Raw genomic sequence first — 26,388 nt, 5'->3', positions numbered from 1 at the left:
CACACGCACGCACACACACACACACGGATGTTTATTCCGAGACACCAGATACAGCTCCAGGGAGAGGATGCTCCTGGTTAAAACCGGGCAAAGAGGCAAAACACCAGAAAAAAAACAAAACAAAACAAAACAAAAACCCACCAACCACCGAACACCTCTCCTTTCACACCACGACCACCATCGGGCACTTGGAAAAACAGCCCCCACCTACCCCGGGGACAGTGTCCTGCCGAAAAACTGCCGGCCACACGTGTGTTGTGTCCCCCCCCCCCATCCCTCAGGTACCGCAAGGACCTCCATGGGGATCTGATCCAGGTGCGAGTGTCCTGGAAAGCAGCGGGACAAGGACACGGCTCCCCAGGACACCAGCAAGGAGGGCACGGTGGCAACTAAAATTCCCCTAGGGCAAAGTGACCTATTATCTCCCTCCGGGGACCCCGCGCCCTCCGTGCCACCACCCTAGGGGGTGTCCCCAGGGGGGGGTGAAGGTGGCCGTGAGGAGGGGCGAGAGAACCGCAGAGAAATCACTGACCCAACCAAAAAATAAAAAAAAAAAGCAGTCACTGAGGTAGGAAGAAACTACGACTCCCTGAAAGGCAGCGAGAGCTCCGGCTCCGAGGGGCCGGGGAATCGCCCCACGAGGCTCAGCTCCTCCTCGGGGGGGACAGCGAGCACCGAGGAGGAGGAGGAAGGGGGGGACGGACAAATCGCCAGAAGCCACGACACGACATGCAAAGGGCAGCGGCGCGGGACGGGAGGCGTGCGGAGGCGGCGGCATGCTCAGCCCTACGGAGAGGGGAGAGGGGCCCGAGCCTCGAGAGGCAGCAGCAAATTGTTATTAGAAATAGGGAAGGCAGCGCGACACCCCCCCAATCGAGGAGGGGGCTGCAGCGAGGGGGGATGTCCCCCAAGGGGACAGGCTGATCCCCAAAGGGGGGAGCCCGGCAGCCAGGCAGGTTCTCAGCTCGACCTGCCTCACCGCTGGGGGGAAAAAAAAAAAAACCACCAACCAAAAAACCACAAAACCACGAGCATCCTCTGCCCCAAAACACCAAAGCTCGGCGACCTGCAGGAGGGAAATTCAAATTCCAGAGAAAAATAGTCCCATCTCCAAAGACAGGCGATGGAAAGCGGGATGAAGAGCTTGGAAAATCCCTCCTGGAAATGAAACTGCTCGAGGCAAGGGGTTATGAGGGTTGCGGTAACGCTGCAGAGTCCGGCGAGGAAAGCAGGGGCTCAGCAACATCCCTCTCCGCTGGGATTTCACAGTCCGGGTGGCAAATCCTGCCGGCGTCGGGGTTGCCCACACGGCAGAGAGACAGCTCAGTGTCACCGGCGCCCCACGGCACGGCCCCGTCCTCCTGAACGACTCCCAAAGCAAAGCTCCTTCCATCCATCCGCCTGTCCATCCCAGCAGCGCTGGGCTCCCCGTCCATCCCACGCCACGCTGGGGGTCCCCCCGGCTCCCACTGGGAGTTCTGGAGCCCAGTAAGAAACTGCAGCCGTCCCCACTGGGGATTTCAGGGGGACACCAGGGTCCCTGCCGTGAGGGTCGGTCCATCACGCTCTGGCCAGTCTGGGACGGGTGGGAGTCGGGCCGTGGCTAGCAAGGACTAGCACTGGGCCATCCCAGGGGTGGGGGGGGGGGTTCCCCAGTCAATAGAAGTGTTTCCTGCTCTGCTCCTGCCACTTGTTGTAGATGATGACTCCGATGACGATGGCGAAAACGATGGCAACGAGGGAGAAGAAGACGATTAAGAAGAGAGCCAGGCCGCTCATGGGTTCCAGCGGAGCCTCCACTGTGTGACAGAGGAAGAAAAATTATAACTTTGAGACCCAAATCACAGAGTCCCAGCCTGGCACGGACCTCTGGAGATCACCCAGTCCAACCCCCTGCCAGAGCAGGGTCACCCAGAGCAGTTGGACAGGAACGTGTCCATGTGGGGTTTGGAATATCCCCAGAGAAGGAGACTCCACAGCCTCTCTGGGCAGCCTCTTCCAGGGCTCTGTCACCCTCAAAGTGACATTTTCCTTATTTCCTGTGTCCCGGTTTGAGCCCCTTGTCCTGTCCCTGGTCACCACTGAGAAGAGTCTGGCCCCATCCTCTTGCCCCCCACCCTTTAGCTATTGCTCAGCATCGATGAGACCCCCTCTCAGGCTGCTCTTCTCCAGCTGAACAGCCCCAGGTCCCTCAGCCTTTCCTCAGCAGAGAGATGCTCCAGCCCCTCATCATCCTCACAGCCTCCGCTGTACCCTCTCCAGCAGTTCCCTGACCTTCTGGAACTGGGGAGCCCAGAACTGGTCCCAGTGCTCCAGATGGGGCCTCCCCAGGGCAGAGCAGAGGAGGAAGATGACCTCCTTCAACCTGCTGGCCACGCTCTTCTTGATGCCCACCAGAAGACCCTTGGCTGAGATTTCCCTGCACAGAGGGGGTGTCACTGCCCCACACCAGTAACCCCACACACATACACACACCAACAGCCTCCCACCACCCCAGGGTTTGGCTCCCCAAAGCTTTTGGGCTCAGCTCATTATAAGGGCTAAAGCCATGAGACCTCAGAGCACACAAGGGGCTGGTGGACACGTCTGTGGTGGGATTTCTGGAGAAGGGAGGACACCATCGAGGTTCAAACCTCCCCGAGCTTCCAGTGGACCAGCATGACCCATTTTGGTCACTGGACCTCCCGATTCCAGCTGGACCTGAGCTGGTTTGCTGGTGAGATGACGTGGTTTCTGCTCCTCAAGTCTGCAGGTCCTTCCCTAATTCCGTGCCTTCCCTAAAGAAGCCATGAGGCCGGTGGCTTCTACTCACTTCCCGGCAGCTTCAGGTTGTCCACGACGGGCAGATAGACCTCTCTGTCCCGCTTCTCCTCCTCCGGCGTCCGCTCCACCGTCAGCTGGTAAAGCTTCAGCGAAATGATGTCGTGGTTGTCTGGAAGCAGAGCAGAAACGTGTCCCGAGGTGTCACCGGTAAATAAGGCTCCGGCCAGGGGACCCGAGTGCCACAGGGATGGCAAAGGCGCTGGTTCTCCCTTCCCGAGGGGGGCAACACTCAGCCCCAGAGCAGGGCCCTGTGCCAACAGGAACCTTTTAAGCTACTTAAAGGGGGGGGGGAAACAAAAAAACCCCAAAGAGTCCCAGAAAGGGAGATCATCCGACTTAAAACCCGAAGGGAACGCGTTCGCACCGGCCTCACGTGGCCCTTGGCTTGTGATGGAGTTATTGGTGGGAGAAGGCGAGTGCTGCGATGCCCCCCCCCTCCCAGCCCCCTCGAGGAAAAATCAGAGAGAGAAAAGGAACTTTTGTTGGAATCAACGATGGGCCCAGACACCGGCCATCAACGCGCTTCTGTGGAGGCAGAACTCAAATTGGGCTTAAAACCTGCGGAAAGAGGCACGGGGGGGGGTAAGGTCAGGCCTGAGGGCACCTCGGGGAGAGAGGAATTACGCCAAGGAAGGCGGTTGGGCTTTAGCTCTCGGCAAACCCCGATGGACATCGGCCCCCACAGTTCCCAAGCCTGGCTGCTCCCTCCCTCAAAGGGTGGGTGATCGCTGTGGGGCTACGAAATTCAAAGCAAAATACACCCAGGTGCACCCCAAAAAACGGAGTCAGAGATTAGGAGCGAACACCAGGGCTCGGCTGTAACCCCTGGGGTGTTTCCAGAGGATAATTCTTTCCAACGCTGCCCTCGGGGCTAATCCAGGCACCGCGGGTTGCAGCAGGAGAGCACAGGAGATGGGTGGGTTTTTTTTTTTCAGCGCTCATCCTGTTTTGATTCCTCCCAAGGCACATGTTTGGAAGACAGACCCTCCGGCCAAGCCAGCAGAACACGGAACTCGGGCTCAAAACCGGCTGTGGCCACGCCGGGAGCTTAAGGAAAGCGGGAAGCGCTGCTTTGACAAAGCCCTCGGGGAAACAACGTGCCCAGACCGGGCTTTGGGCTCCTCGGAAGTTGCTGTGAGATAAAAACCCAAGGCTCCCGCTCGCAGCTAAAGGGTGTTCAAAGCATGGAAAGATCCTCAAGGGGTTCTAAAAGCCCCGGTGGGTACCTCCAGACACCCAAAACTGCGCAGGAGCTGCCAGAGCTTGGAAAACAAGACCCCTGGGGCCGTACCTGACAGGTCCCCGGTGACAGAAGAGGTCCCAAAGTAGTACCCACGGGGCAAGCGCACGCCTGGCACGTCGATGCAGTCCCTCCACTCATGTTTACCATCGATATCGATCAACACCTGGAGAAAAAAGAAGCTGTTTTAGCCACCCCACCCCACCTTGGGGCCGCCCCGCCGCCCGCTCTGCCCCAAGGAGGGAGGACTCACCGTCAGTCTCCTCTTCACGTAGCGGATGACCAGGAAGGTGTCGTGGTTGAGGTTGCGCACCATGGCCGTGCAGCCCCCCAGCTCCGTGGGTCTCCCATCCCGGTCGTGGTCGTAGGTGAGGGAACCGTTGTTCACCATGGCCGAGATGTAGGGGAAAACACGCTGCGAGGGGAGAGAGGGGGGGGGGAAAAAGGCTGGGGGTGAGTTTCTGCTCTTACCCCACTGCCCATGGCTCTGGGGTCTGGAACCGCAACAGCCCTAAGGACCCCAAATTCCTTCACCCTCCAAAAATGCATCTCAACAAGAAGATATGGGTTGAGATCCCACTTCATCCCCCAGGCTTCCTCAGGCTCAGCCGTAGCTCTGGGACGGAGGACAGTGGGTTTCCATGCAGTCTCTGGGCTCACACAGGGATCTCTGGAGCTCACACAGGGATCTCCGGAGCTCAGAGAAGGGAATTCCTCGACCGTAAGCCAAGGGGAAACCCGACAGCTTGGGAACGGGTAGGTGAGCAAGGGCAGTACCTGGTTTCCCGGGCTGTACCTCCTCTTCTGAGCCTGCCCGAATCCAGGGTTAGCGCAAAGCGAGAGAGAGCACAGAAGCGAGACAGTCACAGACCGGAGTTAGTATTAACCTGGAAACTTCCTCCCCAGGGAGCTCAGGGCGTTATCAGAGACTAAAGCAGAGAGGGGTTTGGGTGTTGGGTGCCGAATCCCGGGACACACGGCTCGGAAACGGCCCCGGTGGGCAAAAGCCACACCAAGCATTGCCACAGACGGGAGTTTCTCCTCCTCGTCGCGCAGGAGCTCTCTCCCACTAAAGCCAGCGTCCCAACGGGGGGACACATCAGCCGTAACGGCTCCCCGGGGACCCACAATTAACCTGTCCCTCTTCCCTGCAGGATAAAACACTCCTTTTTGTCTTTTTGAAGGTGACAGAACAAGCGCAAACCCACACGCCAGGACAGCAACTCTCCATCTCTTCCCTTCCTCGGTGCTCGACCCGAGGAGGGCAGCCCTCTCCGGTCGGAGACTGCGCCACGAAGCCACCTTCCACTCGTTATTTCTGTTAATTAAAACCCATCGCGTGTCCTTTTACCCCACAAAAGCAGAGCTGTCACCCTGCAAATCAACAGGAGCCACCCAACGCCACACCAATCCCCGAGCACTGCCGGTAACGCGGCGCTGGGCACCTCGTAAAGGTGGTTTTGGTTGTTTTGGTTTTTTTTTTTTTCTTTTTTACGAGCACAAAGTCCACCTCGGAGACGGCAGCTTTGGATGTTGGAAGAAAAAACCGGTAGTTACTCGTTTGCTCGGCAGCTCCAAGGTCAGGGCACATCCCAACTGCGCCTTTTTAATCTCTCTTCCCGGGGTGAAGGAGGTCCTGAAGGGAGCGGTGGGGTTAGCACCAAGGTTTTGGGGTTAAACACCGCTTAATTTTTTGGGGAAGCTAAAAATAAGAAAGGGTCCGGCTTTGTTTTTGGAGCGATGAAACCAATTCCAGCACCAGGGTGGGAAGGGCTCGGATTTAACTCTCTCTGCACTCCCTTCTCCACGGGAACAGACACCAATAAACCCCAAACAACCAACAGCCACATCAGGAACACAAAGGACTTTAGACACGTCTTTTTAAAGAGGCCAAGCGCAGTCACGCTACGTCACAGAGTCACGGGATGATACGGGGTTGGAAGGGACCTCTGGAGATCAGCCAGTCCAACCCCCCCCCAGAGCAGGGTCACCCAGAGCAGGTCCCACAGGAACGTGTCCGGGGGGGTTTGAATGTCTCCAGAGAAGGAGACTCTACCACCTCTCTGGGCAGCCTCTTCCAGGGCTCTGCCACCCTCAAAGTCAAGAAGTTCCTCCTCATGTTTAGATGGAACTTCTTATGTTCCAGTTTGTGCCCATTTCCTCTTGTTCTGTCACTGGGCACCACTGGAAAAAGACCGGCCCCATCCTCCTGACACCCACCCTTGAAGTATTTATAGGCGTTGATCAGATCCCCCCTCAGTCTGCTCTTCTCCAGACTCAAAAGCCCCAAGTCCCTCAGCCTTTCCTCCTAAGAGAGATGCTCCAGGCCCCTCATCATCTTCGTAGCCCTCTGCTGTCCCCTCTCCAGCAGTTCCCTGTCCTTCTGGAACTGGGGAGCCCAGAACTGGTCCCAGTGCTCCAGATGGGGCCTCCCCAGGGCAGAGCAGAGGGGGAGGATGACCTCCCTCCACCTGCTGGTCACACTCTTCCTGATGCCCCTCAGGATGCCACTGGCCCTTCTTGGCCACCAGGGCCCATTGCTGACTCACGGACATCCTGTTGTCCACCAGGACTCCCAAGTCTTTCTCCTCAGAGCCCGAGGGTCCCTCAGAGCCCCAGTCCCCGAGGGCAGGGAAAGCCTCCTGCCACCAAACAGCCCCACGGCACGGTCAGACCTGGGCTGGCCACCGCTCTGCTCCAGGTCTACAAAGACCAGGGTCTTGGTACAGCTTCACCTCAAGCTCTAATCATCACAGCCTCCAGAATACACAGGAGCTCGCGACGCAGAGGTGGTGCCCGCAGAGAGTTTTCTCCTGCCCCCAAAGGTTTGTTGGTTGTTGTTTTTTCCCCTCTGGGGAAGGCTACCACACACAACTACCCCGCAGCTTCTCGCATCTCTGAGGAGTCGTCGCCTCTCGAAGGAGAAAAAGCCAACCGTGCAGAGCACAGCGGGGAGCAGAAGCAGAGGAATATCTGGGCTCTGATTTAAGAGCTCCAAGAAGACGGCACCGCCTCGATGAAGAGCCGTGTTGGCAGCAACGTGAGCCGTAACCTCGGTGCTGCCCCACCGGCAGGCAGCTGGCGAGGAGCACGGCCCCGTTTCTCCTCTCTAACTCACCTCCTGCTGCTTCTCCTCGTTGGGGTAGGTGTCCACGAACACTCCCAAGCCCAGAAAGTTATCCTTGCTTCCAAAGACGGGTCCTAGAAGGAAGGAGAGGCTATGGATGAAGGTGGCAAGGCCAGGCAGCTGTCACAAAGGGTTTGGTACCCATCTCTTTGTGTTTTCCCCTGTACCAGGTAATAAGGAGTAGGCAGACCCTCCAGGCAGGGAAGTCAGATGAAATCCCCCACCCTTTGCTGGTCAAGGATCCAGCTTTATCCAAAATCCATCTTTTGAGGAGCTGAATCCCAGCACGGAAGGCCCCACACGTCCCTTCACACCACCCATCTCCAGATCAGGGCAAAACCACCCCAAATCCACCCAGCCCCGAGCTGACTCCAACCTCCCAGGGCCCCCGTGAACCCCCGATCCAGGGTGCTCAGAGGCAGCGTCAGGTACCACCATCACTCCCTCTTTCCCTCCGGGGTGAAATAAAAACAGCCCTAAGGCCCCAAAACACCACGATTCCCCACTGAGATTTCCCCAAAGGAGCCTGTAGACCAGGGAGGTGTCCTCAAGAAGGTGACACGTGCCACCGGACGCCCTCCCCTCGAGGCAGGGCCTCTTTTACCTGGCTGCATGCGATCCTTGGTGTACCAGATGGCAAAGCCGTCCCCGTTCAGGTTTTTCTTGCCTTGCCCGTGGATTTTAAAATGCACCTGCATCTCCCAGTCCCGCAGGTAACACGGCTGCGAGAGAAAGGAGCGAGGAGGTGAAACCGGGGCGTCCCTCACGCCAGCACCGTCCTCCCGCCCGTTGCCAGCAGCTCCACGTGCCACCAAACCGGAGAGCGCACCCCATTTCCCTCGCCAACAGACCGTACCGTCCTATATTTTGGATGCGAGCGAGAATAATTAATCCCAAGGGATATCATTAAGCCGAGGGAAATGGTCGTTACCCCGAGCTATAAAAAGCCCAAGAACCGATTCTGATCTCAGGCTATTCTGAGGCAAAGGCAACTCCGGCAAAATCAATAACTCACACCCGGGGAAAAAGAAAGCAGAAAGAGCCTGAGGGGGAGCTCCAGCTTCTTAATCGTTGACGAGCCAATTATTTCTTGAGCTATCAACGAATTCCCCGCATTAACGAGCACACAGCACAATGAGCTCGTGAGATTCCCTCGGGTGACGTTGGGAAGCCACCGGTGGCCTCGCTCAGAAGACACATTTCATGGGTGTCATAAAGCCAAATCTCCCTCGTTATTTTATCACGATAACATTTGAGCGCAACGGATCATTTCTGGTTTCGTAGGGCATTTTCCAAGCCACGTTTTCCTGGGGCACATAAATCCCACCCATTTCAACCCCCAAATTGAAATTAAATGGGAATGATCCAGGTATTAAAGGGAACCTCGCTGTTTGCTGGGCAAAAGGCTCACGAGGGGCAGGGAAACACCTTAACGGAGCACGGTGCTGTCACACACACACACACACACACACCACGTCAAGCTGCTGTTTTACCAGCCCCACACTGAGACGTGGGCACGGCAAAGGGGGCAGCGAGCACGCTCCGGTCACGGTGGTCCCATGGGAGACCCCAAACTGCTCAGAACAGACACCCCCAAATCTACACAAAGGGAACTCAGTCCCTGCAGGAACGGCCACGGCAAAAGCTGGAAGCTGAAATGCTGCTGGAACTCCCAGCACAAAGCCCCCCAGCTTTAACCCCCGCAGCCCTCCCCAGCCCCACTCAACACCCCCAGCCAACTTCCCACCACCCTACGGCCCCCACAGCCCACCCCAGCTCCCCCCACTACCACCTCGGCCCAGACCCTCAAACTTCCCCAGCCCAAACACCTCCTGTGTCCCCACAACCACCCCCAGCAAACCCCCCCATACCTGCTGCCCTGGACCCCCATGCTCCCTCAAATTGGGCCAGATCTGCCCAGCTCCCACAGCCAAGATCCCCCTCCCAGTTTAAACCCTCTGCCTCAGCGCCCTCCCACCAGCCACCCCCCCCAACCCTCCCAACATGCCAAGATCCCCAGCCCCCTCCCTCAGGGCCCCCTACACACCCCCAGCTCAACCTCCAACCTCCCCAAAACCAGCTCCCAGATCCCCCACCCCCAGTAAACCCCCCCATACCTGTTGCCGTGGACCCCCATGCTCCCTCATTTGGCCCAGATCTGCCCAGCTCCCCCAGCCAAAATCCCCCTCCCAGTTTAAACCCTCTGCCTCAGCCCCCCTCCCACCAGTCACCATCACCACCCCCTCCAGCCCTCCTTATACCCCACACTCCCAGCCCCCTCCCTCAGGGTCCCCTACACACCCCCAGCTCAACCTCCAACCTCCCCAAAACCAGCCCCCAGGTCCCCCACCCCCAGTAAACCCCCCCATACCTGTTGCCCTGGACCCCGACGCTCCCTCAATTTGGCCCAGATCTGCCCAGCTCCCCACCAGTCACCCCCCCCCTCCACCCCTACCCACACCCCCAACCCCATCACTCAGGGCCCCCCACCACCCCCGACTCAGTCTCCACCCCCCCCCCAGGCCCCAAATTCCCCCATACTCACCCCAAAACCAACTTCCCCACCCCACAAGCCGGCTTAAACCCGTTTCTACCACCCCTCTCAGTACCCCACCCCTACACGGGGGCACCCCCCCAGTCCCTCAGCACCCCCCCAAACCCCAACCCATCCCGGTGCCCCCCAACCCCCCCCAAACCCCAACCCCATCCCATCCCATCCCGGTGCCCCCCAACCCCCCCCTAAACCCCAACCCCATCCCATCCCATCCCGGTGCCCCCCAACCCCCCCCTAAACCCCAACCCCATCCCATCCCGGTGCCCCCCAACCCATCCCATCCCGGTGCCCCCCAACCCATCCCATCCCGGTGCCCCCCAACCCATCCCATCCCATCCCGGTGCCCCCCCCCCGCCGGGGCTCACCACTCGGTTCCAGACGGCTCCCTGCTTGCTCTGCACGTCGGGGGTGAGGCGGATGTACTGGGTCATGACCATGGCGTTGCCCAACAGGTCCCACAGCCCCGAACTGGCCGAGCCCACACCTGCGGCCCACACCACACCATCGGTACCGGGTACCGTACACCCCTACCGGGGCACCAGCCGCCGCCCCCCCTCGCCCCAAACTCACCCTGGTACGGTTTGGAAAGCGAGTGCTCCCTCTTGAGGTGTTCCTCCGTCTGCTCGGCCCGCGACCCGCCCAGCCCCAACGCCGCCACCGCCGCCAGCAGCAGCACCGAGCGGGCCCGCCACCGGCCCGCCGCCGCCGCCGCCATCTTCCTCCCGCCGCCCCGCCCCGCTCGCCCATTGGCCGCCGACACGGGCCGCCCCGCCTGCCGATTGGCCGCCCGGCCTGTCTGTCAACAGGGAGGCGGGGCGCGCGCGGGGGCGGGGAAAGGGGGGGGAAGGGAAGGGAGGGGGAGGCGCGATGTAGTTCCGGCTGATTTAAAGGGTCCGCGCATGGATCTCGCGTGCACCAACACGGCTGCTGCCCCCTCTCTAGTGCCCCCCGGGTCCTAGCGCCCCCCCCCCCCCCCCAGGTCCTAGTGCCCCACCAGGTCCCAGTGTCTTCCCTCCCAGGTCCTAGTGCCCTCCTCAGGTCTTATGTTTGTCCCCAGGTCCGAGTGTGCGTGTCCCTGTCCCCGGACCTACTGTCCCCCCCCCAGGTCCTAGTGCCCCCCCAGGTCCCAGTGTGTCCGTCCCCCCGTCCCCCCAGGTCCTAGTGCCCTAGTGTTGCGCGTGTCCCCAGGTCCGAGTGCCGTGTTCCCCCTTCCCCCCGGGTCCTAGTGTTCCTCTAGGTCCGTGTGTGTCCCCCCAAGTTCTAGTGCCCCCCCCCAACACGTCCTAGAGTCCCCCCCTGAGCTCCTAGTGAACCCTCCAACTCCTTGTGTGTGTGTGTGTGTGTGTGTGTCCCAGGTCTTATTGTCCTCCGCCCCCCAGGTCCTAGTGCCCGCCCACAGATCCTAGTGTCCTCCCCTCCAGGTCCTAATGCCTCCCCCTCCAAGCCCTCGTGCCCCCCCCCAACACCTCCTAGTGTCCCCTCCAACTCCTAGCGTGTGTCCCAGGTCCTATTGACGTCCGCCCCCCAGGCCCTAGTGCTCGCCCACTGCTCCTAGTGTCCTCCTCACCAGTGCCCCCCCCTCCAAGCCCTAGTGCCCCCCCAACACGTCCTAGAGTCCCCCCTCCAACTCCGTGTGCGTGTGTGTGTGTGCGTGTGTGTCCCCGTCCCAGGTCCTATTGACGTCCGCCCCCCAGGTCCTAGTGCCCGCCCACAGCTCCTAGTGTCCTCCTCACCAGGTCCTAATGCCCCCCCACCCCAAATCCTAGTACCCCCTCTACAGGTCCCAGTATCCCCCCCTGGTGCGTGTGTGTCTGCCTGTCCCCAGGTCCTAGTGCCCCCTGGACCCCACGCACCCTCCTTCCCCGGGGGACACTCCCCCTCACCCCACGCACCCCATTACGGTCCCCACCCCCCCGCCGCCGCCGCCGCCTCCGCCATCGCCCCCTTAAGGCGCGCCGGGGGAGGGGGGGAGGGGGGAGGGCGGAGGGCGTGACGCGTGAGGACGCTCCCGAGGGCGTGGCGCGGCGTGTGACGCTGCCGCGAGCGCGGCGGCCCCGCGAGACACTAACATGGCGCCGGGCGGCGGGCGGCGGCGGGGCGGCGGGGCCGGGGGGGGCGGCCGAGGCTATGGCGGCAGCCGGTCCCTGTCGTCCTCCTCCTCATCATCATCATCCTCCTCCTCTTCCTCGTCGTCGTCGTCGTCGTCTCCCCCCCCGCTGCTACCGCCGCTGCTGCTGCTGCTGGCTCTGCCCGGCGGCGGGGGAGCGGTACCGGCGGGGGAGAGCGTGATCCTGGGGATGCGGCTGGAGGAAAGCACGAAGCCGGCGGCGGGGGCGCCCACCCGCGGGCCCATCCGGGTGACGGAAGGCAGCGAAGTCTTGCTGCGCCTCTACGGGCTGGGGCTGGGCCCCCGCACCGCCGAACGGGTGGCCTTCGCCGAACTGCGGCCGGCTCCCGTCGCCGGGGCTTTGGTGGCCAACGGCACTTGCCCCGAACGCTCGCAGGATCTGGTGGTCCAGCCCGGCCCCGCCGAAGACCAAGACACTTCGACCCTGCTGAGGGTCCGAGTCCAACCCCTGCGCAAAGACGAGCAGGCCAAGACCTACGTCCTCTGCACCCAAAGCCGGCCCGGCCGACCCTGGGTGCCCCACGCGGGCGCCGACGGGCGGATCGTGGTGCTTGAGGAGAAGAAGTCGCTCCTGCCCCTCTGGTTGCAGGTGATCCTCATCGCCGGGCTTCTGGTGCTGTCGGGAATGTTCAGCGGGCTCAACCTGGGCCTGATGGCCCTGGATCCCATGGAACTGCGCATCGTGCAGAACTGCGGCACCGAGAAGGAGAAACGTTACGCCCGTAAGATCGAACCCATCCGCCGGAAAGGGAATTACTTGCTCTGCTCCCTCCTGCTGGGCAACGTGTTGGTGAACACCACCCTCACCATCCTCCTCGACGACCTCATCGGCTCCGGCATCGGCGCCGTGGTGGCCTCCACCATCGGCATCGTCATCTTCGGGGAGATCGTACCCCAGGCGCTGTGTTCCCGGCACGGCTTGGCCGTGGGCGCCAACACCATCGTGGTCACCAAGTTCTTCATGCTGGTGACGTTCCCCCTTTCCTACCCCATCAGCAAGCTCCTGGACTGCATCCTGGGCCAGGAGATCGGCACCGTCTACAACCGGGAGAAGCTGGTGGAGATGCTGAAGGTGACGGAACCCTACAACGACCTGGTGAGGGAAGAGCTCAACATGATCCAGGGGGCCTTGGAGCTGCGCACCAAGACGGTGGAGGACGTGATGACCCCCCTGCAGAACTGCTTCATGATCAACAGCGACGCCATCCTGGACTTCAACACTATGTCGGAGATCATGGAGAGCGGCTACACCCGCATCCCCGTCTACGAGGACGAGCGTTCCAACATCATGGACATCCTCTACGTCAAGGACCTGGCCTTCGTCGACCCCGACGACTGCACCCCCCTCAAAACCATCACCAAGTTCTACAACCACCCCGTCCACGTCGTCTTCCACGACACCAAGCTGGACGCCATGCTGGAGGAGTTCAAAAAGGGTGAGGGGGGTCGGGGTGTGTGTGTGTATGTGTGTGTGTGTGTGTGCGCGTGCGGCTGCTTTCTTCCCTTTGGAGGAGGATTTTTGCCCTCGGGGGATGGAGTTGACCTCACGGGAGCTTCCTGGGGTCCCCCCGGGGGTTTGGTGGGCGAGGGTGTCACGATGCGGAGGGGACCGGGCGCCTGCGGTGCTGGACGTGGAACCCGGGGCAGCTCCTCGGTGCCCGCAAACCCTCGGGCTTCCGGGGTTTGGTGCGTAACGGGGTTGGGAAGGGGAGGGAAACCCTCAACTTCCTCGGGCTGGTGGTGACGGAGCAACCAGCCCCGGGGGAAACACTTTGGGAGTGTTTACTTTCCTCTTTCTTTTTTAATTACCGGCCCCGGAGGCCCTTGAGTAGCTGCTGGGAGACCTGGTTTGGGCTTGGCTCCCTCTTCCTGGGCCTCTTCCGTGCTCACAGGGCACCCGAAAACCCAGGGGGAGGAGGAGGAGGAGGAGCGGCACCAGGAAAGGCCACCTTAGCTCCGAGGAAGGATTTTCCCCGCCCGTTGTCCCCACTCAGGGGACAGGGGCTTTGCCAGCTGGGACAGGGGACCCTCCTGCCCTCCCCGCAGCTCCTGCCGGCACGGGACCCGCCGCCGGCATCCCGGAGGGGATGAAATGAAGATCCCGGGTGATGCCAGGCCATCCCGACGCCGTGCCTGACCCCACGCTCTCCTCTGGCTCCCCTTCCATTCCCCCCCCCTCCGGCTGAGGCATCACGAGAACCGGGCAATTTGCTGCCGTTTCAGAGCAGGGGTGGGTTTCGTTGGGTTTGGGGTTTTTTTTGCCAAGATTTAGGGGATTTAATAATTCCTCCCGCGGCGAGAGCTCGCTCCGAGCTTGGTTTGGGAGGTTGGTGGCTCCGAGCCTGGCTGGTTTGGTTTTTTTTGGGGGGGGTAGGTGGGACACGGCGCCTCTGCTTCTGCCACCCGTTGTGACCCCGCTTCCCCGGCACCCTAAAATATCGGCCGGGGAGCAGCCGCCCCCCCCCCCCCTTGCCCAAAAAAACCCAGCGGTTCCAGGAGCGGAGCGGCCGGAACTAGAGTTATCCCGGCTGCTGGCACCGGCTTTCCCTCTGAGGAATCCTTATTAAAGGATTTAAAACACGCTGGTTCCGGTTACAAAGCCGCCCATGTCCTGTAGTGGTATTTTTTTTTTCATCGCTGGGGGTAGGGGGGGGAGTTGGAATTTGTGGGGCTGGTTTTTGAGGTCCCTCCCTGGGGTGGGGGGACACCCCCCCACCCCCCACCCCCCTTCCTGGCTGCAGCAGCATCTCCGGGAGTCTTTGCCCTCCCCCCGGCTGCTGGGGGACGTACCCGGGAAAAGGATAAAAGGGGGGGGGGGGAATCAAGCAGAGGAGCTTTTGATGGTCCTAATCACAGGGCTTGGCAAGAGGGACCTCTCCCCCCACCTCATACACCCCCCCAGGTGCCACCGAGGTGTCCCAGGGGCTGGCCCGGGGGGGTGACAGCTCCCGGAATGACACCTGGGGCTCGGCTCAGCGCCTTTTCCCCATCTTTCCTCCTCTTTCCGCAACCCCAACGTGTAGCTTCGATGGGGGAAACACACACACACACACACACACATACACCCCCCCCAAGGGGGTGGCTCCTGGGGGGGTGGGTCCCTCGCCACCCCGTGGGTGACGCGGTGGCCACCCCAGCCCCGTGGCCTTCGCTCGGGGCTCCCCGACGGCGTGTTTGCGTTTGCCACCGGCCGCTCCCCGCCGAGCCCAGCCTTGGCTCCGCAGAGGAACCGCTGCCTGACTCATCCTTCCACCTCTCCCCGCCCGAGGAGCCACCACACACACACCCCCCCACACCCCCCCCCTCGGGACGGGGGGGGGGGGGGGGGTTACACGGGGTGGAAAAAGGGCTCTTCGCACCCCGAGCGACGATTTTAGGGGTTTTTCCCCAACTTCTGGCGTGGCTTTTTCGCCCCGAGGTTGGCTGAAGAAGGAGACAAAGGGGAGCTCGCGCGCTGCCCATCCCTAAAATTAGCTTTTCCCTGAGCGACAAGGGGCCTGCGGCTCTAAAATTAAAATAGCGGATAATGTCGGGGAGGGCGGATTTGTGCCGGAGCCGGAGCAGGATGGCAAACGGGGCACCTTATTTCGGGGTCAGGGTGGGAACGTGGCCTTTCTCTGTGCCTCAGTTTCCCCAGGCTGAGGGGTACCGGTCCCAGGGGTGCGTCAGCCTGAGCTGGGCACACTGTGTTTTTCCACGCTCAGCTCCCTCTCCCCCCGGAGCAGAGGGGGATGTTCCTTGTCCCAGGAGGTTTTCCCGGTGGCTCGGTGTGATTTTGGGATAAAGCAGGAGAAACACCACGGAGAGGCTCGGCGAGCGCCCGGCAGCTGGGGCAGGAGCTTCGCCGCGAGCCGGCGGTTCGAATTTAGCCAGAATTAGGCAAAATGCATCCTGCCGGCGTGGGGTGATGCCGGCGGAGCGAGGGGGAGTCGGGAATTCGGGGCTGGAGAGGTCTCGGTGCCGGGCAGGGACCTGCCTTCTTGTGGCCAGCGCCGGCCGGGCAGTAGCCGCTTGCCCTTGGCTCTCTTCCCTCCGAATATTTTGGCTGCGGGATGGGGTGGCCGTCGTGGGACCCGGTGTCCGGAGCGTGTCCTCCGGGATGGGACAGCCCCGGGGGTCAGCTCGGCAGAGCCACCGAGGACGTTCGGAGGGGGACGTGTGTCACCCCCCGCCCTGGCAGGGACCCCATTCCCGGTTGCGTCCTCGGTGTTGGGGTGTCATCGCCCCGCGGCCGCTCGCCCGGCACCGTGACGTGGCACCGGCTCCTCCGGGGACACATCCCGACTCCTGTCACCCCCCCCCACCCCTCCTGGCCCAGCCCACACCCCACGGTGACACGGAGGTGCCTTGAGCCTGGCAGGCGCCACTGTCATGGGCTTAATTACTGTCATGGGCTTAATTACTGTCATTACACTGGGAATTAGTGCCCAGCCCAGGGGTTCGTTAAGATTTTCACTGGTTTATTGTTTCCTGCTCGGGGTGGGAGGGAAGGGCTGGTCCCGGTGACATCTCTGGGTGCAGGGTCCCGGTGACATCCTTGGGTGTTGGGACATGGTGGGGAGGCTGGGGGTGCCCCAGGTTGGGTGGGGGGAGTGTCTCCCTTCCAACGTCCGTGTGTCTGTCCCTTCCAACATCCGTGTGTCTGTCCGCAGGGAAGTCCCACCTGGCCATCGTGCAAAAGGTGAACAACGAAGGGGAGGGCGATCCCTTCTACGAGGTGCTGGGGCTGGTGACGCTGGAGGACGTCATCGAGGAGATCATCAAGTCGGAGATCCTGGACGAGTCGGACACCTACAGTAGGTTTTGGGTCTCTCTCCCTCTGCCCCACGGCATGTTGGGGTCCCTTCTTTCCCTGCTCTCCCCCCGCCCCCTAACACCCTGCTCCCCACAGCTGACAACCGCAGCAGGAAGCGGGTGGGCAACCAGAAGAACAAGCGGGACTTCTCAGCCTTCAAGGACCCCGTCAACGACCTGAAGGTGAAGGTGTCCCCCCAGCTGCTGTTGGCCGCTCATCGCTTCCTCTCCACCGGTGAGTTTTTTGCCTTGGGGGGGCGGTCAGGACACCCCTCGGCTGCGAAACGCCGGCACAGATGGCTCCCTGGTACCGGCCAAATTGGGTTCGGTGTCCCCGGTGGCCGCGTGGGCTCTGTTCCTGTCCCCCCGCCGAGGGGACGACTTTGGTGGTTGGTCGCTCCAATCATCTCGTTGAGAAATTCTGGGACGCTTGGGTCTTTGTCCCGCTCTGCTTCCCCCCAAAATGAGAAGGGATGGGGTTTGGGGATGCCTCTGATGCTCAGCAGGTCCCTGTCCCTCCAGGATGTCCTCTTCCCTGCCTGGTACGCGTGTCCCCAAGGCCGGGGCTGGCCTTGCTGAGGACCTGGCGCTGGTGTTGGGGCTGGACCCGTGGGTTTCTCCCCCGGGGAAGGTGTCGATGGGGCCCAGACACCACCCTGAGGGTTGGGGGGGGTCGTACCTTCATCTGGAGGGTGGGGAAAGGGACAAGGACCGCGGCTCTGACCCACCCCCGTCCCCTCTCTCTTTCTGTCTCAGAGGTGACGCTTTTCACCCCCAACTTCATCTCGGAGAAGATCCTCCTTCGGCTCCTCAAATACTCCGACGTCATCCAGGAGCTGAAGTTTGACGACGAGAACAAGAAGTCCCCGCGCCACTTCCTCTACTGCAAGAACAAGGCGGCCGACTACTTCATCCTCATCCTGCAGGTACCCTGCAGGGTGTGGAGAGGGGGGGCACCTTGGGGAGCGGGGGGGGGTCCCTCGGGTGACCGTCACCCCAGGAAGGCTGCCAAGGGCTGCGGGATGTGGCTCACGGTGTCCTTTTTTCCCTTTCAGGGCAAGGTGGAGGTGGAGGCCGGCAAGGAATGTATGAAGTTCGAAGCCGGAGCTTTCTCCTATTACGGGGTGATGGCCATCAGCTCCTCTCCCCCCTCCGGTGAGCCCCCCCCAAACCCCCCCACCCCCGGCCCCGATCGCTTGGGTGCTGGGAATGGGTGACGCTGGAAGCTCCGAGCCACCCCGGGGGGGGGGGGGTGGGGGTGCTGCGTGGCCAGTACTTGCCCTCAGGGAGACACCCGTGGGTCTGGCAGCGGGTCCGTGCCTGAGGGAGGGGGTCGAAAACCCTCTGCCCCCATTTTGGGGTCACCCTCCCGTCACCGCCGGGCTCCACGAGTGGCCGGACGCCCACCCTCGTGGCTCTGGTTGGGGTCCTGGGGGTCACCGCTGGCACCGGGGGGGGGCACAAGTCCCCTCGGCCACCCTCTGCTTTGGCCCCTGGGGGTTCTCTTGACCTTGTCCTCTGCGTGTGTGTTGTGTTTGGGGGGGGGGGTGTCTCTCTCTCTGGCCCCCCCCCCCAGCCCCGGCGCCCCCCCCCCCGCAAACCCAGGGCCGTTATTTGCCAGGTAATGGCTGCGGCTGCACGACCTGCCAAACCCCGCTGTCACCCCATTAACAGCCCCCCCCGGGGTGGCCGTCCCCACCCCCGTAACGCAGCACCCCGTATTTTGTCGTCGTTGCCCCCCCCCCCCTCCCCGCAATGGCGGGGCTACTGGTTGTCTGGCTCCGTGTGCCCGGGGTGGGGGGGGACGGACCACCCTGGCTCTGTCCCCGTGTCATCGGCTTCTCGCCCCGCGTCCGATTGACTCCGGAGGAGGAGGAATGGTGTCACCCGGCCCCGCCGGTGGTGGCCTTAGGGTCCTGCGCACCCCGTAACCGCCCCGATTTCTCCCGGCCCCCATGGCGTAGAGCAGGGGGACGTTGGTGGCCGGGCAGGCCGGCGTGGTGGCCGTCCCCATGGTGGCCAGCTGGTGAGGAGGTGCCGCTCTCCCCGCTGCTGCACCCGGTTCCCGTGTCACCCCGGCTTTCCGAGCACGTCCCCCCGTCCCCGTAAACCCCCCCCCCGCCTCCTCCCCGACCCCGCACAGAGAGACTGATCCACCGGTTTGGGGTGGGGGGGGGGGTCACGCTGTCCTCAGGCTGGGGCTGTCCCTTGGTCCCCCTGTCCCCTGGGGCAAGGGGACCTGCGGGTCCCACCAGGCTCTGGGCTCACTGGCCATTTGGCAAGTGACGGGCAGCGATCGCTGCCTGCCAGAGCTGAGGAAGGAGGGGGGGGGGATGGACTGTGTGGCGGGGGGGGGGCTCAGGGCTGCACTGAGGTGGCTCCGTGTCCCCAGAGCCCACGGGACAGGGTTGTCCCTTCCCGGGTCACCCACCGGAGCCAGCGCCGGTGTCACCGGGGGGGGGGTTGCTCAGCATGACACCAGTGTGGTGCAGGGTTTGAGGTGGGGAGTTGGGGAGGGGGTCTGCAGGGTGGCTGACCCCCCCACCCCACCACCCTCCCGGTCCCTCCCGTCCCCCCGCAGAGTGGCTCCGTGTCCCCAAATCCGCAGGATGGGGTTGTCCCTTCCTGGGGCACCCACCAGAGCCAGCGCCGGTGTCACCGGAGGGGGGGTGTTCAGCACAACACCAGTGTGGCACAGGGTTTGGGGCGGGGGGGGGGGGGGGTCTCCAGGGTGGCTGACACCCCCCTCCGTCCATCCTGTCCCCCCGCAGAGTGGCTCAGTGTCCCCAGAGCCCACGGGACGGGGTTGTCCCTTCCCGGGGCACCCACCGGAGCCAGCACCGGTGTCACCGGAGGGGGGGTGTTCAGCACAACACCAGTGCGGTGCAGGGTTTGGGGCGGGGGGGGGGGGAGGGTGGGGGTCTGCAGGGTGGCTGACCCCCCCACCTCCCATCTACCGGTCTCTCCCGTCCCCCCCCAGAGTGGCTCCGTGTCCCCAGAGCCCATGGGACGGGGTTGTCCCTTCCCAGGGCACCCACCGGAGCCAGCGCCGGTGTTGCCGGGGGGGGGGGGGTGTTCAGCGCAGAGTTTGAGGCCGGGGGCGGGGGGTGGGGGTCTGCAGGGTGGCTGACCCCCCCACCTCCCATCTACCGGTCTCTCCCGTCCCCCCACAGATTGGCTCCGTGTCCCCAGAGCCCACGGGACAGGGTTGTCCCTTCCCGAGTCACCCACCGGAGCCAGCGCCGGTGTCACCGGCGGGGGTTGTTGAGCGCAGAGTTTGAGGCCGGGGGGGGGGGTGGGGGTCTGCAGGGTGGCTGACCCCCCCACCCCTCCTGGTCCCTCCCGTCCCCCCACAGATTGGCTCCGTGTCCCCAGAGCCCACGGGACGGGGTTGTCCCTTCCCAGAGCACCCACTGGAGCCAGCGCCGGTGTCACCGGCGGGGGGTGTTCAGCGCAGGGTTTGGGGTTGGGGGGTGAGGGGGTGGGGGTGATGTCTTCAGGGTGGCTGACCCCCCCCCCCCCTCCATCTCCCGTCCTCCCCGCAGAGCTCCGGTCTCCGTCCCACGTCAGCAGCCTGAACCGCTCGGCCTCCCTCAGCTACCACGAACGCTCCGACTCCGTCTCCTCCCCGGTCAGCGGCAGCAACAACCAGCTCAACGCCGGCACCGGCCCCCAGTACGTGGCCGACTTCAGCGTCCGCGCTCTCACCGACCTCCAGTTCGTCAAGGTGAGGATGGAGGGGACGGACAGGGACACACACACGGACACACACACCCCCCCCACAATGGTGTCCCGCACCCTCCTCACCCCCTAATCAACCCCATGAACGCTCCAGGCTCGGGGCAGAGTGGCTGGAGCTGCCCGGTAGAAAAGGACCTCTGGGCGGGGGTGTTGGTGGACAACCGGCTGAACGTGAGCCAGCAGCGTGCCCAGGTGGCCAACGGAATTCCATCCCGGAATAGCGTGGCCAGCAGGAACAGGGCAGTGATGAGGCCTCACCTCGAGTGCTGTGTTCAGTTCTGGGCCCCTCACTTCAGGAAGGACATTGAGCTGCTGGAGCGTGTCCAGAGGAGAGCCACCAAGCTGGTGAGGGGTCTGGAGAACAAGTCATACGAGGAGAGGCTGAGGGAAGTGGGCATGTTCAGTTTGGAGAAGAGGAGGCTGAGGGGGGACCTCATTGCCCTCTACAACTCCCTGAAAGGAGGGTGTAGAGAGGTGGGTGTTGGCCTCTTCTCCCAAGGGAATAACGACAGGAGCAGAGGAAATGGTCTGAAGTTGGGGCAGGGGAGGTTTAGATTCGATATCAGGAAGAATGACTTTACTGAGAGGGTGGTCAGGCCCTGGAACAGCCTGCCCAGGGAGGTGGTGGAGTCACCATCCCTGGAGGGATTTAAGAAAATTATAGACGTGGCACTTCAGGGCATGCTCTAGTGCCCGAGACTGTTGGGTTGTGTCTGTTTGTGGGTGGGTGTTTGGTTTGTTTTGGTGTTTGGTGGTCTTTTTTTGTTGTTTTTTTTTTTTTTTTTGTTGTTGGTTGGACTCCACGATCTCAAAGGTCCCTTCCAACCAAGAAGATTCTGTGATTCTGGGATAATTATTTATTTTATTTTTCCTCTCCCGTCGCAGATCACCCGCCAGGAATACCAGAACGGCCTGACGGCGTCCCGTATGGACAGTTGTCCCCAATCTCCCGACAGCAACCCCCCAAAAAGCGACCCGGCTTTACCGGACAAACCGGAACCTTCCGCTGCCGCCGCCGCCGCCGCCGCTCCCGCCGCCGACGAGACCACCAGCCTCCTCAACGAGAGGAACTGCCTCAGCCGCCGCAGCAACCACAGCCCCCTGGAAAACTGCATCTGACCCCGGCCCCCCCCTCCTCTTTGCCCCCATCCCCCCCATTGCCGGGAGGGACATCGCCTGCCCCCCACCCCCCCACCCCTTTTTTTAGGGACCCTTTCCTCCGTTAGGAAAAGGTTGGGCGTCCCCCTGGGTGACGCCGCGGTGGCCGGAGGAGCCCGGTTGAGCTGGAGGAGGAGGAAGAAGAGGAGGAGGAGGAGGAGGAGGAGGAGGAGGAAGAAGAGGAGGAAGAAGAAGAGGAGGAGGAGGAGGAAGAGGAGGCAACGCGGTGGAAAAACGGAGCCGGGATTTGCTGCTGCTGCTTTTCCAGACTGGCTGATTATTATTATTTTTTTTTTTTTTTAATTAATTTAAAACGGATGGCGGCGGAGACGGCGCGGGCCCCCCCCCCCCCCCCCACCCGACGGTGCCCGTTCAGCTCAGGGAGCTTCAGGTCTCGGACACCGCTTTTGGGGGGGGGGGGTGTGGAAAAACGGCTCCGACGCAGCCCCCCCCCCCCACCTCTTGGTTTTGCACCCCACAAGTGGTTTTGGGGTGCAAGGATGGGGGGGGGGGGGGGGGGGGGGGGGCCCACCCTGGGGTGCACCGTGATGGCGGTGGCTCGTCCTCCCGGTGATGCCGTGACCCCTTTCTGTGCCCGTCCCCACCCCCCCTTTCCCGCTGGCCCGGGGCACTTGGGGGGGGGGAACGGGGGGGGGGATGCGGTGGGGGAGAGCCCGGCGCAGGCCTGATGCCCAGGGGATGGGCTCGGCAGCCCCAGGCACCGTGTCGTCGTCCCCCCCCCCGGCCCCTCCGCCACCCACTGGTGTCACGAGTGTGCTGAGGACGGCAGGGATGGCCAGCCCCCCCCCCCCCTCCCCACCCCCCTCCCCACCTGGCGGTTTCGGTGCCTTCCCCCCCCCCCCCGACCCCAGCCATGGGGTGTCTCAGGGTATCGGGGACGCGGTGGGGGGGGGGGACGGGACAGGATCTGACTTTTGGGGGGGGTGGCACAAAGCTAGTGACCAAAGTTGTACAGGCAGGAGGGGGCCAGCGCCGCGTGTGTGTGTGTGTGTCCCCCCCCCGGCACCGGGGGATCCCCCAAATCCCCCGGTGACCTCCTTGGGGCAGGATATGGGACCCCCCGGTAAGCACCGGCTGGCCCCCCCCCCGCCCCCCCAGCCCCGTTCCCCGGAACTTTGTGCCCGGTGGGGATGGGGGGGGGCGGGGACGGGGGGGGGCACACGCATTTTTCCCCCCTCTCCTGAAAAAAAGCACAAGTTCCCTGGGTGAACTCTGTAAGTTATTGGGAGAAGGTTAATTATTTTTGTTAATCACGTCTCGACGATCAGGTCCTAGGTCCTTCCGCGGGGAGATACTAGAAATAATAATAATAATTAATAATAATAATAATAATAATAAACCAAGACAAAAAAAGAACCCTTTTTTTTATTAAATCTTCCTCTATGCAATCCCCTCCCCGCTCCTTCCCCCCCCCCCCCCCCTTTTTTGGGAATTCCTATTTATTTTTCGCATCAGGTTTGATTTGTATATTTGGGGAAGGCCGGGACTGGGGCGGGGGGGGGGACACACACAAGAAGGGGGGGATATGGAGGGGGGGGGGGGGGCCGGGCCTCCCCCTCCCGGTTGTGACACCCTCCCCCTGCCCCCCCCTCCCATTTCTTCCTCCCGCCGCCCCCCCTCCCGGTTGCGAAACCGACTGTGGAATTTTATTGGATGGGGTTTTTGGGTTGGCTTTGGGACGGGGGGGGGGGGAGGTTTTTTTTTTTGCCAGTTGGGTAATAAAAAAAAAAAAAAAATCTCTATCTGTACGTCGGTCTCCGTGCTTTGTGGTGAGGGGGGGGGGCGTCGGGGGGGGGGGCGAGGTGGTTTACAAGTTCTCCAGGACCCCAAATCCAACCAATTTGCTCCCCCCCCCCCCCAAAAGCATTGAGACAAAAATCCCCAGCAGCTCCCAAGCCTCCAAACACCGCGCTGGGTCGGTAGCCAGCACAGCTGTGATGGTTGCCCCAGTAGCCGTGCCCAACTGGGAGCTCTGGGAGAGGGTGGGGGGTTCTGGGGGGTGGGGGTAGGGGGGGCACCTCTGTGTCTGGTTCTTCTTGAGGCCCCGGAAGGGCAGCCACCGATTTGGGGGTGTCCCCCACGAGGCTCCCTCCTCTCCCGTGTGTCCCCCTGGCTCAGAGGCTACCGTCACCCTGGCACGGGCACGGCCACCTTGGTGGCCACCGGTCCTTCCCTGGGGTGGTGGCACCGGCAACGTGTCACCCATCCTGGGCACCGGAGCTGCTCGTGGTCACCGCCTCCGGTACGGTGTCCCTTGGCCGGGGGGGGGGGGGGGGAACGACCCTGACCTCGGGACCGGCCACCAGCCTTGGGGTGCCACCGAGCCCCCCCTGGCACCGTGTCCCACCCCCATCCCGGGAAGCAGCCGCAGGATGATTTTTTTGGGGGAGGATTTAAGGACTTTTCTTCCTGAGAACTTTTCTAATATTCTAATATATAATATTTCCTCCCCGGCTGGGACAGTGACCTCCTTCAGTCTCGCAGGTGACACCGAACCATCCCCTGCTCCATCCACCCAACCAAAACCCCCCCACTTTTAGGCTCTTTTTTTTCCTCTAGGAAAAGACAAGCCACTGGAGGGGTTGGCAGCCAGAAAAGTGGCACCGTGACACCCCCCCCCTCACCACTTACTGCGGCCACGCTGTGGGGTGACATCCCCCCGCCCTGCCCCGGCCCACGCTGGGACAGAGAGACGGTGACGGCGTTGGGTGCCGGGGGCTGTTTACCCATCGGAGAGGGGGTACGGTGGCACCGTGTGCCCCTCCTGGTCCCAGGTGTCCAGCAGGTCCCTCACCGCCACCTCGGCCACATCACGGGGCAACCGGCCCTTGGCGTCGGGACGGTGGCCAGCGCCGGGCTGTGCCCCAGGAGCAGGGCGCAGAGCTCCCGGTGGCCTTGCTCAGCCGCCTGCGGGTGACACGTCCCTCAGCAACGGTGTCGTGACACGATGCGGGGGGGGGACACACACGGGACACCCCACCCCTGTCACCCACCTTGTGTAGGCTGGTGTGGCCGTCCCCGTCGGCGGCAGCCGGGTCAGCGCCGTGGGCTAGCAGTAGCCGGGCGATGGCCAGGTGGCCGCAGTAGCTGGCGCGGTGCAGCGGGGTGGCCCCCCCGGGGGTGCGGGCGTCGCAGCGGGCCCCCCACCGCAGCAGCAGCCGGCAGACCCCCAGGTGCCCGTTGCGGCTGGCGTAGTGCTGGGGGGGGGGGGGGGGGGGGGAAACAGGCAAGGGGGTGGGCAGGGGGCTCTGTGCCCAACAGACACCCCCTAATCGGTGTGTGTCATCCCCCCCCCTCCCCGTACCAGCGCTGTGTACCCCGCCATGTCGGTCTGGCTGGGCTCCCCCCGCCGCTCCAGCAGCTCCAGCACCCGCCGCTCGTCCCCGTCCCGCGCTGCCGACCAGATCCCTGTGGGAAGAGAAGGGGGGGGGGGGGGGAAGACATGTCAGGCAGGTTCTGCACCCCCCAGCCCTGCCTGCACCTCGCAGCCCTGCCCGCACCCCCCCTTGCCCTGCCTGCAACTCCCTGCCCTCCCTGCACCCCCTTGCCCTGCCTGCACCCCTGCCTGCACCCCTGCCCACACCCCCCAGCCATGCCTGCACCCCCCGGCCCTGCCTGCACCCCTCCACGGCCTTGCCTGCACCCCCCAGGCCCGGCCTGCTCCCCTGCCTGCACCCCTCTGCCCTGCCTGCACCCCTCTGCCCTGCCTACACCCCCAGGCCCGGCCTGCTCCCCTGCCTGCACCCCTCTGCCCTGCCTACACCCCCAGGCCCGGCCTGCTCCCCTGCCTGCACCCCTCTGCCCTGCCTGCACCCCCGGCCCTGCCTGCAATCCCTGTCCTGCCTGCACCCCTCTGCCCGCCCTGCCTGCACCCCTCCACGGCCTTGCCTGCATGCCCCAGGCCCGGCCTGCTCCCCTGCCTGCACCCCCTGGCCCTGCCTGCTCCCCCGGCCCTGCCTGCACCCCCCAGGCCGTCCTTGCACCCCTGCCTGCGCCCCCCTGCCCTGCCTGGACCGCCCCTGGCCCTGCCTGCACCCCTTCACGGCCTTGCCTACACCCCCCCAGGCCCGGCCTGCACCCCTGCCTGCACCCCTCAGGCGCGGCCTGCACCCCTGCCTGCACCCCGCTGGCCCTGACTGCACCCTGCCCGCATCCCCCGGCCCTCCCTGCACCCCCCGACCCTGCCCCGGCTTCCCTGACCCCGCTCGAAGTCCATCTCGGGCAGGCTCTGGTGCACGCTGGGCACCGCCACCCGGCACGGGCAGCAGCGACCGGGCGGAGAGGGGCGGCCGGCCGCCATCGTGCCCGGCCCGGCAGGGGGGACGGAAGGCAGCCGGGAAGAGCCGAAAGGAGCCGAAGGAAGCCGGGAAGGGCCGAAAGAAGCCGAAGGGAGCCGGGAAGGGCCGAAAGAAGCCGAAGGGAGCCGGGAAGGGCCGACAGGAGCTGGGTAGAGCCGAAAGAAGCTGAAGGGAGCCGAGGGGAGCCGGGAGAGCCGAAAGATGCCGAGGGAATGCGGAAAATGCCGAGCAAGGCCGAAGGAGGCCGAAGGGCACCCCTCCCCGAGCGTTAGCGCGCATGCGCACTCCCCTCGCAGGGCCTGGCCGCCGCCGCCAGGGGGCGCCCCCACCCCTAGTGCTGAGCCCTGGGCTGCCCCCCCCGTGCCCCGCTGTGGGGGTCCCAGGGCTCACACACACACCCCCCCAGGCATGGGGGTCCCAGGACTTACCCCCCCCCAGATATGGGGGTCCCAGGACTCACCACGCCCCCAGTTATGGGGGTCCCGGGGCTCACTCCCCCCAGTT

The 26,388-nt window shown here is 63.4% G+C and overlaps 3 protein-coding genes across 4 annotated transcripts; 1 reads left to right on the top strand and 2 right to left on the bottom strand.

Annotated features, from left to right (window-relative positions):
• Positions 1–10: 10 nt before the first annotated feature.
• LMAN2L (lectin, mannose binding 2 like) lies at positions 11–10,470 on the bottom strand. Of its 2 annotated transcripts, XM_074164049.1 has the most exons (8): positions 10,315–10,470; positions 10,110–10,228; positions 7,795–7,912; positions 7,182–7,264; positions 4,317–4,478; positions 4,115–4,229; positions 2,813–2,932; positions 11–1,799 (listed from the first exon to the last, which is right to left on the bottom strand). In XM_074164049.1, the coding sequence occupies exons 1-8, from the start codon at positions 10,457–10,459 to the stop codon at positions 1,657–1,659; spliced, it is 1,005 nt and encodes a 334-aa protein (XP_074020150.1). In that variant the 5' UTR covers positions 10,460–10,470; the 3' UTR covers positions 11–1,656. The 2 variants fall into 2 exon arrangements, with proteins under 2 accessions (XP_074020150.1, XP_074020151.1); XM_074164050.1 differs by lacking the exons at positions 10,110–10,228; positions 10,315–10,470 and adding an exon at positions 4,841–4,873 and having other exon boundaries at positions 1,657–1,799; positions 7,795–7,804.
• A 1,343-nt stretch (positions 10,471–11,813) lies between these two features.
• On the top strand, positions 11,814–21,526 carry CNNM4 (cyclin and CBS domain divalent metal cation transport mediator 4). The gene is made up of 7 exons (XM_074164048.1): positions 11,814–13,308; positions 16,525–16,668; positions 16,764–16,901; positions 17,423–17,592; positions 17,722–17,821; positions 20,212–20,393; positions 21,293–21,526. The coding sequence occupies exons 1-7, from the start codon at positions 11,814–11,816 to the stop codon at positions 21,524–21,526; spliced, it is 2,463 nt and encodes an 820-aa protein (XP_074020149.1).
• Positions 21,527–22,819: 1,293 nt separating this feature from the next.
• Positions 22,820–25,886, bottom strand: ANKRD39 (ankyrin repeat domain 39). Its single transcript, XM_074164259.1, is given in 6 exon segments — positions 22,820–22,880; positions 24,313–24,424; positions 24,427–24,493; positions 24,580–24,783; positions 24,891–24,994; positions 25,787–25,886. Coding segments are annotated over 6 exon segments (648 nt in total).
• Between the last annotated feature and the right edge of the window lie 502 nt (positions 25,887–26,388).

The sequence above is a fragment of the Numenius arquata genome, chromosome 26 (assembly GCF_964106895.1).
Source record: "Numenius arquata chromosome 26, bNumArq3.hap1.1, whole genome shotgun sequence".
Lineage (NCBI taxonomy): Eukaryota > Metazoa > Chordata > Aves > Charadriiformes > Scolopacidae > Numenius > Numenius arquata.
This window is presented reverse-complemented; position numbering and strand designations above follow the sequence as displayed.

What these genes read in the sequence shown, in the direction of transcription:
- LMAN2L (XM_074164049.1), bottom strand. Translation starts at nt 10,459, where the DNA reads ATGGCGGCGGCGGCGGCGGGCCGGTGGCGGGCCCGCTCGGTGCTGCTG. An exon ending in GAGCCGTCTGGAACCGAGTG is followed by an intron (nt 7,913 to 10,109) that starts GTGAGCCCCGGC and finishes TTTCTCTCGCAG; the next exon opens with CCGTGTTACCTGCGGGACTG. An exon ending in ACGTGAAGAGGAGACTGACG is followed by an intron (nt 4,230 to 4,316) that starts GTGAGTCCTCCC and finishes TTTTTTCTCCAG; the next exon opens with GTGTTGATCGATATCGATGG.
- CNNM4 (XM_074164048.1), top strand. Translation starts at nt 11,814, where the DNA reads ATGGCGCCGGGCGGCGGGCGGCGGCGGGGCGGCGGGGCCGGGGGGGGC. An exon ending in TCATCGCTTCCTCTCCACCG is followed by an intron (nt 16,902 to 17,422) that starts GTGAGTTTTTTG and finishes TTTCTGTCTCAG; the next exon opens with AGGTGACGCTTTTCACCCCC. An exon ending in ACTTCATCCTCATCCTGCAG is followed by an intron (nt 17,593 to 17,721) that starts GTACCCTGCAGG and finishes TTTCCCTTTCAG; the next exon opens with GGCAAGGTGGAGGTGGAGGC.